Here is a 17,666-nt window from a genome sequence, read left to right as displayed (position 1 = left end):
TCAACATGACACGTCTCCTGACAATTAATGTGCTTAAAAAAAAAAATCAAACAACATTCTCCTATTTGTTATAGTAATTTTCTAACCTCACTTACCGGACGTCCAAACTCCAGTTCTGAAAAGAATTTATACCAGGGCTCATTTTCTAAATCTATGTCATCTGGATTTATGCGACCAGTCTAGAGCAGGTGTGAAGGAAAAAGGGAGGAGAAAGCACACTGAGCGAAGTGAGGGAAAAAAACCCGCCGTGTGGTATGAAAACACGCGCGCATCATCCGCACGCAAACATGCATCGGACTCATCCAACAAATCTCAGCAAGACAGAACGGAGGAAGTAAAGTACAATGAGCAAAATGAAGACATAGAAATGAGGGGGCGTGGCCACACTGGGGGTCCCTGTTGCCACCATTGCTAATTCTTTACCCAGGCAGTGACAGTGGCGATGGGTGTCACACCAGACTGTGAAGACAGGTGCAACCGAGGCACCGAGGTGCTCTCCCGGAGTGGTCAGTCGGCTGTCCCTGAAGTGACTAGCAACTGGCAACAGTGGTCTGCAGTGTGCGGACATTGCAGATGGGGCGGGCTGGGGCATGAGATGACGGAGATGGGGGTGCCTGGGAGAAAAGTGGGGGTGTAGGAGCGGGGACTGGGATCTGACCATGCCTTAGCCTCAGGACAAAGGATGAGCTCATCTTCCCCACAACAAGAGAGAAAGTGAAGAAGGGAGGAGCTCACCAGGGTGGGAGAGAGCACTGGGGCGATCGGACGGGGTGCAGGGATACAGCTCCTGGGCGGAGGGGAAGGGCTACGCAGGCCATCTGTTGAGGGTGAGACTGGGAGAGACTTCCGGCCGGGTTCCCTGGGAACAGGTGTTGGAGTTGTTGGGAGAGGGGGCTGTAAGAGAAAGGGGTCAGGAAACACTGGTTCGTTAGACAGGGCCTCTTGATGCAACCTGGAGGACACCAGCTGGCGTTACTCAGTCTGGGAGACTAACATTTCAGAAAGGGGCTATGGTTGGGGTGGCAGTGGAGAGCAGATTTCTTAAAAATGGTCCACCGCAGCAAAGACCTGATGGTCACAAGTCTCCTCGAAAGTGAAGAAATAATCCCATTTCGTGACTTAATCTCCTCCTGCTTACTTGGAGCTAAAGGAGGGTGGGTAGGGGAGGGAGAGTTGTGTGTGTGTGTGTGTGTGTGTGTGTGTGTGTGTGTGTGTGTGTGTGTGTAACTGACTTGCATTTCATGTAGTTTATGAATGGTTGCGTTTAAGACAGAAAGGCTAGGGGGTGTTTACATAAACAGTTGAGGAAAAAACAGACACAATTTAGCAATAGAACACGGATACAACAGCCTTTCCTTAACCCGGTGATAGGTTTAATGTTTGTTTGTTTGTTTGTTTTTTTACAATACGTACCAGGCTAGTTGGGGTCCTGCTGGTTGCTTTTCCTATAAAGTGATGCTCAAAGTACTTTATGTACTTTAGCTGCTACTTTGATATATTTCACATCACTAATTATATGTGTATAGTTACAGAGTACACCATATGAAGACAGAAAAAAATTCTAAGGAAAGTTACCTGGTTCCCTAAAAGCCATTCTTGTCAACCAAGAGAAAAAGCTGTGATGCCCACAGTCCTGTCCAGGAGGGATGCTAAACACCCACTACTTCAACCCCATATTATTCTGTTAGAAGTTTTAAGGTATTCGAGTATTCCCACTGAGTAGCTCCATAATGCTGAGGGCATTGAAATATTCCACATCCTCCGCCCCAAAATAGCCAGTATTTTGTCATGAGGTAATTGAAGTGCTTCATTGTCATTGCCATCTATAATAGCTTCATTAATGCCATTTGGTCTATAGTGGGTGATAAATTATTCCCTTAGGAGTTTCAGTGATGTAGTTCTATTTTAATGTATTTATGAAATGTGATGGTTACAGTATAGAAACTACATGCAACGATAGAAAAGTTGGAGGTGTCCTAACAAAATAGTGCAGCGGTCAAGCTTCTGCAGTGTGTGTGGTGGTAATGATTATAAAGGTGGCAGAGTAACCCTGGGAGATGTTTGTGACCAATGGTGAGTGAATAACAACTCCATAGTGGCACACTTGTGTAGTGGTTGATAGCATCCCAAAGTGGGTATCTGGATGGGCATATACAGGAATGCGCGTGTATGCAAAATGCCATGCTGCTGGTCAAGCACTGAAGCTGTCTTTTTAGTATTACTTTATCTGTGGCTATGCGGTTATTTTTGTCATGAATGACAACTGAAGGAGCTGTTCAATTAGAAGGAGAAAATGCTTTAGAAACTCAGATATTTACCCTAATTAATGTCAATATTATTTTTGGTTTCCACTTCAAACTTAATAGTGAAATCTATAGAAAGAGCATCTTCCAGTAATCAGTTCCCATTGAATTAAAAAGATACACGGGGATTTATAACTTTTCTATTGAATTAAAATTTTTGATCTACTAATGATAGGAGTTTTAAGATTTTGTTAGTGATGAAATGTTACTTTTCTATAATTACTTAGACAATGGCAGCTGTAATGTATACTTATTTCATAGCATAACTTTGCTGGAGCCTTTATCTTTGAACAATTAACATTAGAGAGGATTTGCCAGTAACTCTTGTGCACTTCAGAGAGGTATACTATTTCCTTCACAGGAGAGAAACCTCTAATTCTCCCAAACACCATAGTGTCTATTGCTGCATATGTAGTGGCTATGAGATCTCAATTTTTAAAACTTTTGCTTTGAATTACATTTTTTTTTTTTGCCCAGGGGAGAGGTGGGAAGGGGAGGATGAAAACCTATCAGAGCAGTGGCTCTCAACCTGTGGGTCATGACCCCTTTGGGAGGTCAAATGATCCTTTCATATGAGTCACCTGAGACCTTTGGAAGACACCCATATTTATATCATGACTCGTAAAAGTAGCACAATTATATTTATTAAGTAGCAACAAAAATAACCTTATGGTTGGGGGTCACCACAACGTGAGGAACTACATTAAAGGGTCACAGCATTAGGAAGGTTGAGAGCCTGAGAGCCACTCTATGAACAGCAGGGGGCAGCAAACCTACTAAGCAAGTAGGAAAACGAGCTTTTTGAAAAACATCGCCTTGACTTGTAGTTAAAAGAAAACCTACAGCAAATGGACAGACCACATTCTCCTTGGTGGAGACACATTTCTGCAATAGAATCTAGCGAAAGGAACAGATAGCAAACGCTTTGCTGCAAACCTGAAAAATAGCAATTTTAATAAACAGATGGTCCTATTTATTAAAACTCCAGTCTAGAATCTGCACAAACAAATATGAGCACAGAAAGTCCCTCAAACAGTGACGTCATCCTCAGTAGTTCCTGAATGTGGTGAGTGGTACACATCTGAGCAGAGCCTCTGCTTTCTAGGCTGGGTGTGGTGGCTGGTGCACGGCTGAATGGCAGGTACCCAGGAGGCAGGGAGGAGAGGATGCTGAGTCTGAAATCAGCCAGGGCTGATTTATCTCAAAAGAACATGAAACAGCATCATCAAACTGGTCCTCTACAAACAGACCCCATCCCCTCAAAATGACATGCCAGAACTAGAATAGTTTATTTGCTGCAGATGACCTATTGGGTGCTTTTTGTTATACAGCAATCGATTGTGTTCTGTGGCAATACAGAGCTAAAGGACACAGAAACACTATGACGGTCAGTGACACTTACGCAGACAATCAGATAATGGAAGCATATGCATATAATGCTGTCACTGCTCCATCCTTCCCCTCACATCAGAGAAGCCCCTCTTTGTTCCCTGTGGATACGAACACGTAGGAACATTAGGGGACAGACGCCTCCCACTGCAGTTCTCACAGTGGCAGAGGAGCAGCCATCTGATGGACATCTCTCTCACCTGGTTTTATTTCTGTCAGTTTTACAAACTTAGCAACTTTCTGCTAACACAAACCGAGTGTCTCTGGTGTGAGAAGAAATGCATGAGATCCGTTAACACGGGAGTCTATGTGCAATTGTTCTTCAAAGCTCCCTACAATGCGTAATTTTTTTTCCCAAAGTCGAGGTTTCTCTGTGTATTCTCAGCTGTCCTGAAACTCTCTTCGTAGACCAGGCTGGCCTTGAACTCACAGAGATCTGCTTGCCTCTGCCGCCCTGAGTGCTTAGATTAAAGGTGTGTGAGTGAGTACTTTTTAGTTTTCCCACCTTAAAAGCCTTGAGCTGCTTTTCAGGTTAGAGAAAGTCCTGGCTTCCCAGCCTTCTCATTGAGCACACACTTCCTGTGTTATCCACTGGAGCACTAGGACCACGGGTTTGTTCTTGTTCTTGCTCATTGGCTTCCAAGCTTCAAGGCACTGGTCACTACGTTTTCCATGTATTTGTTTCCATAGTAAGTACCATTGTATTATGGGCTACGTCTTCATGGGTCAAACCATCAGATACAACTTCTCAAATTTTTATAGCTCTAACTCTGAGTGGTAATTTTGGTTGACAAGCCATATTTGCTGGTGGTTTTAAATTGCATTTCAACTCACCCAATGCATGTTCCTTTCAGCTATTATTATATCTGGCCACAGTTATTGTATGAAAGGCAACAATGTCCGTGCGCATTTTTTATTATATTAAGCATAAGAACAATTAACACGGCTTATCTACAGGTGTAGCTAATTCAGATGATCTGTTACATGTCTATTAATATTATTCCAGTAGATTTGCTATGATTGAAATATGGAATCTGTAAACTAGAAATGTAGTCTAATCTGTGGATCAAGTTGGTTAAAAACACATTTCTTGTGATTGCATGGCCTTTCCTGGGTCAGATATTAGGCCCACTTAGTTAGCTTCAAGGAAATGCATTTATATTTTGCCTTCCTGTTATAGAATATATATATATGTACATATATTAATTATATATAAAATATTTATATAAAATACATATATTCTATAATATACTATATACATATATTCTTAGTATTAAATATAAATATATATTCTATAATATATTATATATACATATACATTCTTAATATTAAAATATAAATATATGTGTGTGTATATATATATATATATATATATATATATATATATATGTAGTATGTATAAAATCTTCAATACTAATGATGAAGGCAATCTTTTCCCCAGAGTTTGAGGATTTCTGGTTAAGCAGAATTGCTTCCTGGGCTAGAGCTATTGGTCAATTCCATGTGTGCATCTTGATGGAGACTCAATGGGCCTCATAGGTAGATTCAATCTCTTACCAGTTTTATCCCTCATCTACAAAGGTAACATCAGTTCCCATTCATTTAGCCACTCAAGGAGAAATGTACTACATAGGCATAGATACCAGGCATTGAGTTGGGTATGGAGCATAGATAACGCTGTGTCAGACAAGGTACCCACTCTCAAGGAGCCTGCGGTGTAGTGAGGAACTCAGACAAGTGAACAGGCTATGGTAAGGATGTCAAAGTCGGAACTGCAGGTCTCCAGCAAACCCACTGCTGAGCGTGAACAAGCCCCTGGGGGAAGTGTGCCTCTGATAAACCTGGGAGCAGGTGTGTGTGTGTCTGTGGGGCGGGGTTGTGTATATACCAGCCCCTAGAGGAAGTGTGCCTCTGATAAACCTGGGAGCTCTGTGTGTGTGTGTGTGTGTGTGTGTGTAACTTTCCACGTGATAGAAGAGGTGGTATGGCATGCTTCTGTGGAATAAAGAACAGACCGTGCAAAGGTCTGAAGAGAAGGGATGGAAAGTGGAAAGCCCTTTGTGTAGCCAGCAAGAGGTGCGGGGAAATCACAGGGTTTTGGTAGGTTTTATTTTTGTTGGTTTTTTTTTTTTAGTTGTATCAAGGGAGTTAGATTCTGCTCTAGAGATGAGAGAGAATCAAGAAAAAATTTAGGACCGATAGGCTTTTAAAAAATCAGGGTAATGTATGTGTCAAGGCACCCAGACAACAGACAACTGTGGACTGGAGAGCCATTGCTATTTCTCCCTGTGAGGAGGAATATAAGTTCATAGTGAGGGGGGATCCAAGCATATAGGGAAGCGGACAGGGTTTATCTGGAAGTTGAGGAGAATAACATGGCGCGGCTGAGCTACTGTCTATAATTTTTAAAATTAGAATGGAAAAGAACAAAGGGGTGCTCTCAAAATGCCTCTGAGTGAAAAGTCAGAAGATGCCACTCGTGAGGCCTCGAAAGCCACCGGATCTTATGTCACTCTTAGCAAGCCCACTCACTCCTACAGTCTGAGCCTTCAAGACACTTAGCTGGTCTCAAAACCCCTTGCCCAATCAGCCCTCTGTGGTGTTTGCTGTTGTTGTTGTTTTTTGTTTTTTGTTTTTTTAAACTTAAAGTGGGATGAATTCAGGTTTGATTTTTAGAAAAAGGTAGTAGTCTCAACATATAATAACAATAATTTAACAAGGCTTGGCCAAAGCTCTATCTTTAACTCTCCCTTATCATTTGTCACAACACTGGCTCTCAACAAGATGGTTTCGGGAGATAAAAATGTAAGCCTTTCATTCTCACTTCCTTTTAAGTTACCAGTTCTTTTCCATTAATCTTTTCCTGTGGCTGAAGAGTTCTAGCCATAGCAGAATCTCTGGCCATGCCAATGGCCCCTTAGACCATCAAGAATACTGGACTTGCATTATAGTTAGTTACCCTGAACCCAGCTTTTCGGTAAAGCCAGTACCAGGAACTTACTATGAGTTAGCCACTAATTACACTATGCTTTAAAAGAATCAAATTATGGTGCTGCTGAGTACTAGCTAGAGGCTTCCTGCTCAGAGGAGCCAACACAGCAGTGATGAAGTACACCAAGCAAAAGTTCGCCTAGGCTCAGCCGGTTCCATGTCCGCAACATGGCCAAGCGGCATTCACTTTATGCCGCTTCCATCGCTTAGTCTGTAAAGCAGGAAGTTTGTGTGCCTGCTTTAAGGGTTCTTGGGAACACTACACAAGATAAACAAATTATTACTAATTACAGAGCTCGGCATGTAGTAGGTACTTACAGCTGTTTTATTACTATTGTTGTTACTGGTGTTTTTAAAACAGAGGGCCCTCAAAGCTCGCCTCCAAAGGCTTCTAGAAACTTTAGCCATAATGAGGGTATCCCATGGATGAGCCCTAAGGGGGAGATTTCTTTAGATGTGCTTCCCTTTTAGGCATTTAAGAGGTTTCCTATCTTCAGTTGAATCATTATCTCAAGAGCCTCATAAATCATTAGAGTGATCATTAAAGCTTTTCTATTATAATTAAATATGAAATTATTTTGTGATTTTTTTTCCAGAAGTAATATTGTATTCCATTGAATTTTGGTTTAGAAATTTCACATTCTTGATATTCAATCAGACAACTTAATAAATGGGTTATAATCTAGAACCTGGAATCAATAATGTCCCCTCCCAGTTTGTTGTAATCTTATCATGCAGAGAAATTTGAATTATTTGAAGAAAGACAGTTGAATTATGTGATTGGAATTTTTTTGAGCATACTTCTCAAGAACACAACTACAAAACACGCTGTTTCATACTCAAGGACACTCATGTTGGGTGTGGTGAGGTCCCAGGCTGACCAACTGAATCTCAGGGCTGATCTTGCAGTCGACGTATATGTGTGATGCTATGGGGCTCTGAGCAAATACCAACAGGGTTGATCTGGAAGCAAGTTTGGGCATACAGAGGAATTGCTGACTTTTAAAGAGGTCTCAAGGACACTGATCTCTGAGAAAGAAATAACTAGAGGACCCAAAGGGAAGAGGGTCAAGGGAGAAGATGCTGGAAGCTTTAGTGGAGGCAAGTGGTCTTTTCCTAGTCCATACATCCTTTAGTTTGTGTATGACTAAAATAAACAAACAAAGGCTATAAAGAGAAATACAGTGTTGATCCATTAAAGTGGTAATCAGGAAGCTTACGGCTTGGTACCCTGAGAGGGATTTAATAAAAACCAATTAAACAACTTGTTATAGGAAGCATGCTTGGGAAAATTTCCTCAAGTGCAAGAAATAGTGGGAAACCAACATACAAGTCAAGGGATTCATCTGCCTGGGCCTGTATGGATCCATGTTTTTCCTCTCTGTAGAACTAGCAACTAAGCCTTTCACGTATGAGTGCCGTGATTAGGCGCAGCTAGCTACTAGCTAACGATAACGAGTCTTGCACATATATGGCACTAAGGTACCTCTTTCAATTTAGAGATCAGATACACAAATCACGATTAAAAATAAACACAACTTCTCATCAATGTCAAATAAATAAAAGGCGGGTGAGACTCAAGTTTACTTGGGAATCCCCGTGGCCTAGCAAGCGGGCGTTTTGATCAATCACAAGTGCTTACGGGTCTTTCGTGCTGCAGAATGGATGACTTCCCAGGCTCATATTCAAAAATACTCCTTGGCTCCGATCGGAATTTTCTGGTGTCTACCTTTCTGTCTGGAGGGTCCCAGTCATGCCTATAAATGAACAGCAAACCACATGTTGAAACAATTTGTGTGAAAAGCACCTGTGAAATACCACCCATGGTCAATTGCCTAGGTTAATTTTAGTTGAAATTTACTCATTTAGTGTGTGTGTGTGCGTGTGCGTGTGTGTGTATCTTGCAGAGGAAAAAACATTAGTGAATCAAAGCTTCCTTTCCACCATGGGTTCTAGGGATCAAATTCAGACCTTCAGGCTTAATCGGCAAGCAGTTTTTCTTGCTGAGCCATCTCTCCTATTCTGAGAGATAAAAAACAAACAAAAAACCCTACACAACCAAAAACATCTCTCTGGCTAAAAGTTTATGAAAAATACCACATATGTTTAACTTTATATAAATGACTGATAGTAAGCCATCCTTTACAGTACATCTTTCCTCCTATTTTTTGTGCGTGTGACTATGGCTGCAAAAGCTCACCAAAGAGGTTTTTAGACCCATAGATAGTGACTTGTGGCTAGACCCCTGGACCATTAATGACAGCTGTATGTGTCTGAGTTTAAAATAAGTGGCATTGTGCTCTGTGAAGCTTTGTCCATTTAGCCACCTGTTGACCTGGTTTCCTTCATCCAGAATGGCCAGGAATAATGCATATATCACGTTTGATCCTATTTCTTGTGAACGGCATTGGAGCGCATACTTGGGAATTACAACTGCATCACTTGGGCTGGCGTGCATAGTGATAAGCAAGGTGGCATGGAAGAGCCCTTGGTGTGAGCCTGGAAACACTGTCCCAGGGGAATCTGATCTGTTCTTTGCATTGACATCATTGAGAGTTTGTCAAGGGCTCTGGGCAAGTACATTTTCATAGGAAGAGTCACAGCACCAAGCTCTTCTGGGCAGCTAGAACTAAATCACAAAACTGCCTTTGGAGAAGAGGAAGAATTATTCAGTACGTATTTATTTATCTTACTTATATTTGGAAAGAGGGAGCTTTTGGCTTCTGAGTTTGGAGATTCTGCTTTCCATGGAAAGGAATGCAATTCTTTATTCACGGAATCACGGACACAGAAAAGGAAAACCAAGTCCTAGTGTATAGGGAACCAGTTAGCTCTATCTGGCAAAGCCCCCAACCTTCCCACTTCAGTCTTCCCATTTGTGTGAAATTGTGTCCAGGTTGCTCTCTGAGCATTATAGACTCCATACATTAAAAAATGGGTGTAGTGATAATTATTTCTCAGTTTTAAGACATTTGTACTTCTCCATAATTTGTCATGAGGAAAGAGGTATTAAGATGAAAAGCCCTTGACATGTGTGTGGCACATGTCTATTTTTGTTGTGTATTACAGAATGATCTTATAAATGATCATCAATTATTTCTAATGGCGCAGTTCTTAATGGTGTTAAGTATAGTTCCCGTGAGTATGTATGGTGGGCAGTTTCAATGAGAATGACGCCCATAGGCTCATATGTTTGAATGCCTGGTACCCAGTTAGTGGAACTATTTAGGAAGATAGAAAAATACTTTAAAAACAATAATATAAACAGTAGTATAACCAGTAATAACAAACAACTTTTCCATTACTATTCATTAATTGCCAGTAGTGACAGCATTGGCTTTGGACTTAGGGGAAGCCAGATAGAATCCTAGTTCAGACATTCTATCCATACAAACAGAGGAAGTTACTAATGCTCTAACCTGTCTTTTTTTTCTGTAATGTAGAGCATGCCTTCACTGAGCTGTTATCAGAATAACAAGTAATAAAATGAATTGTTTAGCCCAGTGCTTGCCTCATGATTAGCTGTCGGTAAAGACTATCAGTAACTAGGAATATTAGCCACAGTCCAACTAAAATAACACAACTGAGATATGTTCAAAAAAAGTCTGAGTGTAAATAGCTTATTTAAAAATATTTCAGTAGAGAAATGAAAATTAGAATCAGCTAAAATAACTGGATGGAAATGAGTCATACATACTTGTTAATGCCTTATTTATGATTTAAGAATAATTTGCTTTGGTTTTTAAAAGATATCTTAAAAGATCTGAAATTCCAAAACTGTGAAAACAAAAAACTAACCGCTTTGTCTTCTTGCTAATGTAAGGTAACAAAGGGAACTCATGCCAATTATTTTCAGTTATTTTGTTTGTATGCATTTATTTTGAGACAGAATGCTACTGTGTAGCCAGCTCTGGCTTGTAAGTTATTATGTAGCTCTGAGTGACCTTGAATTTGTGCCTCAGCTCTATGAAGACTGAGATTTAATGAATGATGTACACACTCTAGCCCCTTTCAGCTCAGGAACTGGATCCACAGTCCATTGTGTGTATGGAATAAGCCACTACCACCGAGTCTCACATCAAAGGTCTATGGACACAATGTAGTGTGTGTGTGTGTGTGTGTGTGTGTGTGTGTGTGTATGTGTGTGTGTACATGTTTTGTTGTTATTTGTAGTACTCAGGCAAATGATATACTACCCATGAACTACATCTGTGTCTCTTTATTTCTTATATGCACTTACTGAACAAAAAGTAAAGGCTGTGTCCCAGATATATCAAGATTATATTGGAGCATTATGCTAGCATGAGCAAGACTTTCCTGAAAGTGTTCAGCATAATCTCAGTAGTGACGCTCAGTATAGACTGCTAAGTCTGTGCATTTATTCTTTCCACAATGCTGGACTGATGCTTTGCTGACTGCCATTGTGGGTTGGTTTTTATCCGGAGAAGCCATTTTGGGGGAAGGAGCCTTACTTTTCTGTTGAAGACTGATCTCTTGGTCGTGGCGGAACGTGTGGGGGAGGCACTGGGGAGGGTGCCTTCTTAAAAGCATCCGTGCCATTGTCTGAATGGCTTTTGGAAAGAGGTCTGTAGGTCTGGGTCTTCGCAGCAGGGTGGGATTGAGCGCTGTAGGGTGAGTTGTACAGACCTACCATGAAAAGAGAGAAAAACCAACAAAACAGGCAAATAACTTAAAAAGTGCATTAAGTGGTTGGGCTCTGAAAAATCACCAATGGCTTTAAAAAAAATTACCAATAAGCATATTCATAATATACAATCAAGTAGTACATTGTTTATTAATGCATCAAAATTAATTTGTAAATTATAACTTATTAATTAGACATAAATTTGTCTTTCACATAAGCACCGATTATAGTAAATCATCAGTTCTTGTAGAATTAATGAAAATTCAGGCTAATAGTAAAAACAGACTTACAGGTACTCAGGTTTTCTCTCAGTTACAGAAACTAGCACCTTAGGTAAACTTTCAGAGGAAGATTAAAATGGCAGCCAATACTTTGTAATACTGATATGCATATGACAATTGTTAGGTTAATTGCATTCCAACAAATATTGAACATGCTGTATGCATGAGGTACTGTTCTGACATGGGACAGGGAAGTGTGAAACCTCCTCAGCAAGCTGCTCCAAGAAGATACGTGATTGAAAAGAGTTGGTGATGGTTAATAAAATCCAAGGGAGAAAGACCTAGTAAGAATTAGAGTTATTAGAAGATGCTGAGCGAGACAGAGACTATAGTATGGATCCCATGGGTCTAGAGTTGGGCCTGAAGGATTAGCTTTGGTGGGCAGAAGAAGGCAGCAGGAATAGCATGCAAGACAGACACACGGCTGTGGGGTTAGCAGAAAGTAGAGCCGGGTTATAGGTAATTTGTTGACTGACTGATAAAACTCCTGGAACTTTACAGGGTAATAGCTGAACTTTAGCTTCGTTAATTCCCAGCAGGACACAACAACTTTAATATCTAAAAAGTGTATAAAGATTCTGAGTTCTTCATAGTCTCCATCTTGGGCTAAGTCTGTCTGAGCTTGACTGCTTCTTCTCTGTGTACGTTTGTTTCCATGAGGAATGACATTAGGCAACGCCTCCTCTCGAGAGCGTCTGGGTCAGTTCCACAGACTTCAACTTGTAAATCAAGGAGGTGAGCTTGATGGACCAGGACTAGGAAGAAAGTGTTTATTTTAATGGAGTTCTTGCAACAATATGAGGACATAGTCTAACTGAGGGGTCACCGGCTTGGTGTGTGATTCTTTACCGTGCCCCATCCCATTGATCTTTAGAGTTGAGCAGCAAAATCACCCAGTTAAAGGGCTAGTTGCTGGTCATCAGGTTTTAGGGAGGGGAAGTCTCATAGGGATTTATTTCTATTAGGGTGGCAAGGGACCCTAAATGAGGGCACAGTCCTGGGCCTATGGCTAAGGCTGGGTAGGATCTCCTGATGTGATAGGTAGGAAAAACTGATGATAGGGAACAGTTTTTTTTTTAAAGAGTCTGTCACAGGAGCATGAAGACCACTCAACAAGAAACCAGCACATTCAAATACAAGCTGGAATGCCCAGAGCTGAAGTCCATTCCATTGTGAGCATCGGCAGCTCTGAGTCAGAAAAGTGGCTGAGCCAAGAGGGAGGTTTTCACATCTTTCAATGAATGGCTCCATTTTGGAGCAAGGGCCTGGTCAAAGTCGTAAAGCACTCCGCTTGACTTGACTTGTTTTTTGGGGGGATAATATCTGAGAGGTCTTACGCAACTATGGTCACTCTTTCTGCTGATAAAAAAGATCTTTATTTCGCTGTGTAACCCAGGACATAGTCTGTTCTTTCACCCTGCCCCTTTACACTGTGGTTTAAACATTCCTGAAGTTGAGAACGAGCCCATGGGTGTGGGGGGGGGAGGGGCGACGAATGACACAGAACAAGGTTAGTTCCCATTTCCGGCAGAAAGGATCGACCTTTTGTTAGGCATGCTCCGAGAAGGGAAGCAGGGCATTCTGTCTTCATCACAGGAAGGGACAACACGAGGTCTGAGTGGTAAGACAAAGGACTGGGGCTCTTCCCAACAGTGGTGTGTGACATGTCATCGCAAGCAAGCCACGAAAGCCGTCCTACCTGCATTGTATGTGTAAGGAGTATTATACATGTCTGTGTCCTCATCTAGAAAATGAAACATAAACATGATAATCCAGGTTCTGCCACCTTGTTGCCAAGACAGCAGAAGGTCAGAGAAATGACAGAAACATACCAGAAAATAAAAGCAATTTTTTTTTCTACAAGCAGATATTCATACTTTCAATTTCCAAATACTGTACTCTCAAGGCCTCTGAGGAGTGATTTTTTGCCTATAAATATACCTGACTGTCTGGGTCACACATGCAAAACCGGTCCCTTGTCCTCCCTTCCTCAAGCAGCTTCTTGTGTCCTCTGCATCACAATTTCCCATTAGCTGCTTTTAATGGCTTTTGTCAACTGTACTGAGTGCGATCAGAAATGGTCGGAGACAAACATGGGCAGACAAGAACAGCAGTGCTTAGGGCCCAGAAGTGGGCAATATCACAGCGTCGATGTGGGCACCGAGACAGGCTTGGCACCTGGCAACCTCCAAGGCCACCTTTTGGGAGGTTCTTGACCACTCATGGTGAAGGCAGAGGCACAGATGTGCGATTCAAGAGGGATAACAGGGAGTAGAGGAAAAATGCTGAAAAGGAGGGGCCATTTGGTTTGCTGGGGTCTTGACATTTTTTTGCGTGGAAAAAAGTCTATATAAAGTTCAGTATATATCCTTTAATCCATAAGGACTTGATTAAAAACCACAAACTAACAACAACGAAGCTGAGAAGAACATACATACCCGGCTTGTGTACCATGTGAATTTGCTTAAACATCGTCTTGTACCAGTCCTTCGGCCGGTCAACTGTCTGTAGAGAGAACATGCAAAAATGATAAACTCTTTCTGTTCGGTTTGGACTGAGGGCTCCTCAGGCCATGCCTATCTGCTGTCGCTTCTCTCTCTCTCTCTCTCCCTCTCTCTCTCTCTCTCTCTCCTCCCCCCCCCCACCACCATGGCTGCTATAAAACAAATGGCAAACATCTTACTGTAACTGTGTAACTGTGTCTCTATTTCTCTTCCCCAGAGTTCGTTTACCTAACACTCCAAGTCATCGGGGGCTATAGGTGAGGCATTCTAAATGATGGATGCACATTACCAAAGGTTTGACTCTTGCCCCTTTCCCGGGCTACTGACTGACTGTAAGCCTGTGTCCTGTGCTACCTCAGCTGCACGACGTAGGACTGACCACCTTTTCTCCCTGAAACCTTTAAGAGGGGCTTTAAGCGTGTGGATCTGACCTGTCTTCAGAACCTCAGCCACGCCCATGTCTACTTATGGTGTCGTAACGCTTCTGATACTTCTTACACCCAAAATGGCCTCAGTCCCAGAGCCCCCAGTCTGAGACCCTCACACTCTCAAGCCAACACCCCCTAGGCAAAGCCTTCATTGCTAATATTTGATATTTATAACAGCAGATTTTTATTTATTTCTACTATGACTTGATGCCAATTTTAGCAGTGTATCCTGTTACTAAATGTAGTGTGAGAGTAGAGCATCTCATATGTACTGAATTGGAACATTGTGTGCTATGGTTTCATTTATTCAAATCAGCTGCACGCAGCACTGGATAGTGAGTATTTGATTAAAGATAGCTCTATTATTATTATCACTATTATTATTATTATTATTATTATTATTATTATTATTATTATTATTTGCTGTGTATACTGAACTGGCCTTTAACTCACAATCTGTTCACCTCAGTCTGTCACATGCTGGAATTACAGGGATCTACCACCAGCCCACTTTATTACTCTGAGTGTGCGTGCGTGCATGCGTGTGTGTGTGTGTGTGTGTGTGTGTGTGTGTGTGTGTGTGTGTAGGGAGAATTAATGATGCCCTCAATTTCCCATTGTAGAAAATGTGATTCTTAACAGAACTGACATCTATTTACATCTCTAGTGACTGTCAGAATTGTCTTTCAGAAGTGAAAATAAATTTAAACACTGCCTAATCGTTTCTAGGTAAAAACTGCAAGGACCACATACACAAAAGTCAGAATATTAAATATCAAATGGTTTCCACCCTCACTAGTACATGTCTTAACCAATGTTGAAATTAGGGCAATGACACTGGAAAATCTGATGCCTTTAGTTGCCCTCACACAGAAGGGTTGACTTCTAGCCCAACTAGCTCTGACAGAATTGAGATGGAGATCTTGCCAGGCCAATTGTTGCTCTACAGTCAGAGGAGTGAATGTACATTTTCACAGACCATAAGATGGTCACACCAATAAGCTAAGTTCTCTCACTATTTCCCTCCACCGATGTTGGAGTTCCCCTGTTGTTTTTGGTTTTTTTTTTGTTTGCTTGTGATTTGTTATATTGGTCGGACTATTATAAAACCCTTAACACCCACTGCAAGACACCCTGGCTCAGAGAACAAGGCCAAGAGTGAAAGGAGGCTACCTGGACTCTACCTCTGGCTCCTGCATGCTCACACGGGCATACACACCACCTGTGCACACCTACATACGACTGCCTTCCCCCACATACCCAAGGGGGGCGAGGAGAGACACATAGCTTTCTCAGATTTCTAGTTCTCTAAAGCAGAAGGTGATAACTAAATGCTCCATGCTCTGAATGCTGTTTAATGACTGGACACTAATTTCCTAGTTGTACTCTACCCTGGTGCTGCTGTCATACCTGAAGCCTTGCATGTGTGAGGAATGCTGACTATCACGGAGTATATAACTTACCAAGGCAAAAGTTGTATGCACCCCCAAGGTCTTATTAAAGAAGCTCTGAAAGCCTGGCTGCACTTTTATATATGCTCCATGACCTTGCAATTGTCTGATACACTCAGTATTCTAGTCACTTGGACTAGTAAATGCTCATTCTGTCTTCACTGAAGCTGACCAGAATATCTACCACTTGAGACAAAAAAAAATTAAAAATACCCCTACTTAAAATTTAAATGTCTTCACAGACAACTCAATATAAAAATTTAAGAATAATGACATAGACTAAGGAAATGGATCTGCTAAATGCTTGCCGGGCAAGCATGAGAATTGAGTTCTGCCCCCCAACACCCACATAAACAGCTAGGCATGGTGACACACACGTCTGCAATCCCAAACCTGGAGGAGCAGAAACAGGAGGGTCCCTGGAGCTGCCTAGCCTCATTTGTAAGGCCCAGGCCCCAGCCAGACACCCTATCAAAAATCAGAATGGCTTCTTAGGAACAACACCCGAGATTGACCTATGACCTACACACACACACACACACACACACACACACACACACACACACACACACATTATACATACATGCACACATATGTATATGACCAAATGATAGGAACTAGTGTCTGGGGTAATCCAGTAAAAAAAAAAATCTGGTGTTTGCTGGTTCAAACAAAATAGTGAAACATAGGAGGCAGGCGGGGAAAGTCAGCAAGGTATCTGCCATATAAGTATGAGAACATCAATTTCTATTTCTAACTCTTGTGTAGTGTAAAAAGCTGGGCATGGCAGAGGGCATTTATTTTTCTTAAAGGAGGGTTTCTTTCTCATTAAGCTTCATTTCCTTTATAGTTTTATGCCATTAGAACAGCAGCAACGAGAACAAAAAAGTAACATACAACTGTGTATAAAGATAGATAGTCTCTCACTGTATGTGGACACAGCCCGTGGGGACAAGGAGGCCGAATAAGGAAGTTATATCGCTGTATATGGCAACGCATTGTGACAGACAGCGTTGTTGCGTACCCTTGCTGGAGGGCCTGTATCAGGCAGGATCTCACACGTAGGCCATCTGCTAGCTTTATATGGTGAGTTAAGTACAGAGAAGGCAGGGAATGCCCCCACCGGCTGGCAGAGAGGCTACGAGGCTGGCAAAACAGAGGCGTGCAAACTCGGTGTCTCCTTCTAAAGGAAGGGCTGCCAGCACTTTGTTCCCTTTTGTCAAGGCCGTTTTGGAGCATGTTATGTCTCACATTGAGATGATGAATGCAGAAGTCCCCACTTGGGGAATTTACTTTTGGTAAAAGAGTTCTCCAAAAGCATTTTGCATGGAATATATAACTCCTATATATGATGTAATTATGAAATACCAGCACTGTATACCGGTCTAACATAAAGACATCACAAAACGTATTCTCTACACATAAGACAACAGCAACCCTATCCTACCCCCCTCCCCCACTAGCTCTAAAACAGCCAAACAAGTATAATATTTGAATTAGGAGAAAGAAATGTTGCATCTCACTTAACTAGCTGGCTTCTTACACAGTCTCATGGGCTCTGACCCCGGGAGATTTTTTTGTTGGTGTTTTTAAGACTATCACAGTAAAAGGCTGACATAGACACATAGGTCACAGGAGAAGGGACACTCTGCGAAGCTATCTCCTTTCATCACA

At 41.7% G+C, this 17,666-nt stretch overlaps 1 protein-coding gene across 24 annotated transcripts in view; it reads right to left on the bottom strand.

The window, feature by feature from the left end:
* The window catches only part of SORBS2 (sorbin and SH3 domain containing 2), a 203,954-nt gene that overhangs the window by 42,826 nt on the left and 143,462 nt on the right, over window positions 1–17,666 (bottom strand). For 7 of the 24 annotated variants that reach the window (XM_084758917.1, XM_084758907.1, XM_084758920.1 and 4 more), the window contains 6 exons: window positions 14,048–14,114; window positions 13,309–13,353; window positions 11,156–11,330; window positions 8,326–8,440; window positions 736–894; window positions 96–179 (listed from right to left, as the gene is read on the bottom strand). In XM_084758917.1, the coding sequence (XP_084615043.1) occupies window positions 96–179; window positions 736–894; window positions 8,326–8,440; window positions 11,156–11,330; window positions 13,309–13,353; window positions 14,048–14,114 (645 nt within the window). The remainder of the gene's footprint in view (window positions 1–95; window positions 180–735; window positions 895–8,325; window positions 8,441–11,155; window positions 11,331–13,308; window positions 13,354–14,047; window positions 14,115–17,666) is intronic. The other 17 variants (XM_084758925.1, XM_084758926.1, XM_084758928.1 and 14 more) reach the window with 5 other exon arrangements.

The sequence above is a fragment of the Acomys minous genome (genome assembly GCF_964271855.1).
Source record: "Acomys minous genome assembly, chromosome: 15".
Taxonomy (NCBI): Eukaryota; Metazoa; Chordata; class Mammalia; order Rodentia; family Muridae; genus Acomys; species Acomys minous.
The sequence above is the reverse complement of the archived record's forward strand: the minus strand, read 5'-3'. Positions and strand labels throughout refer to the sequence as shown.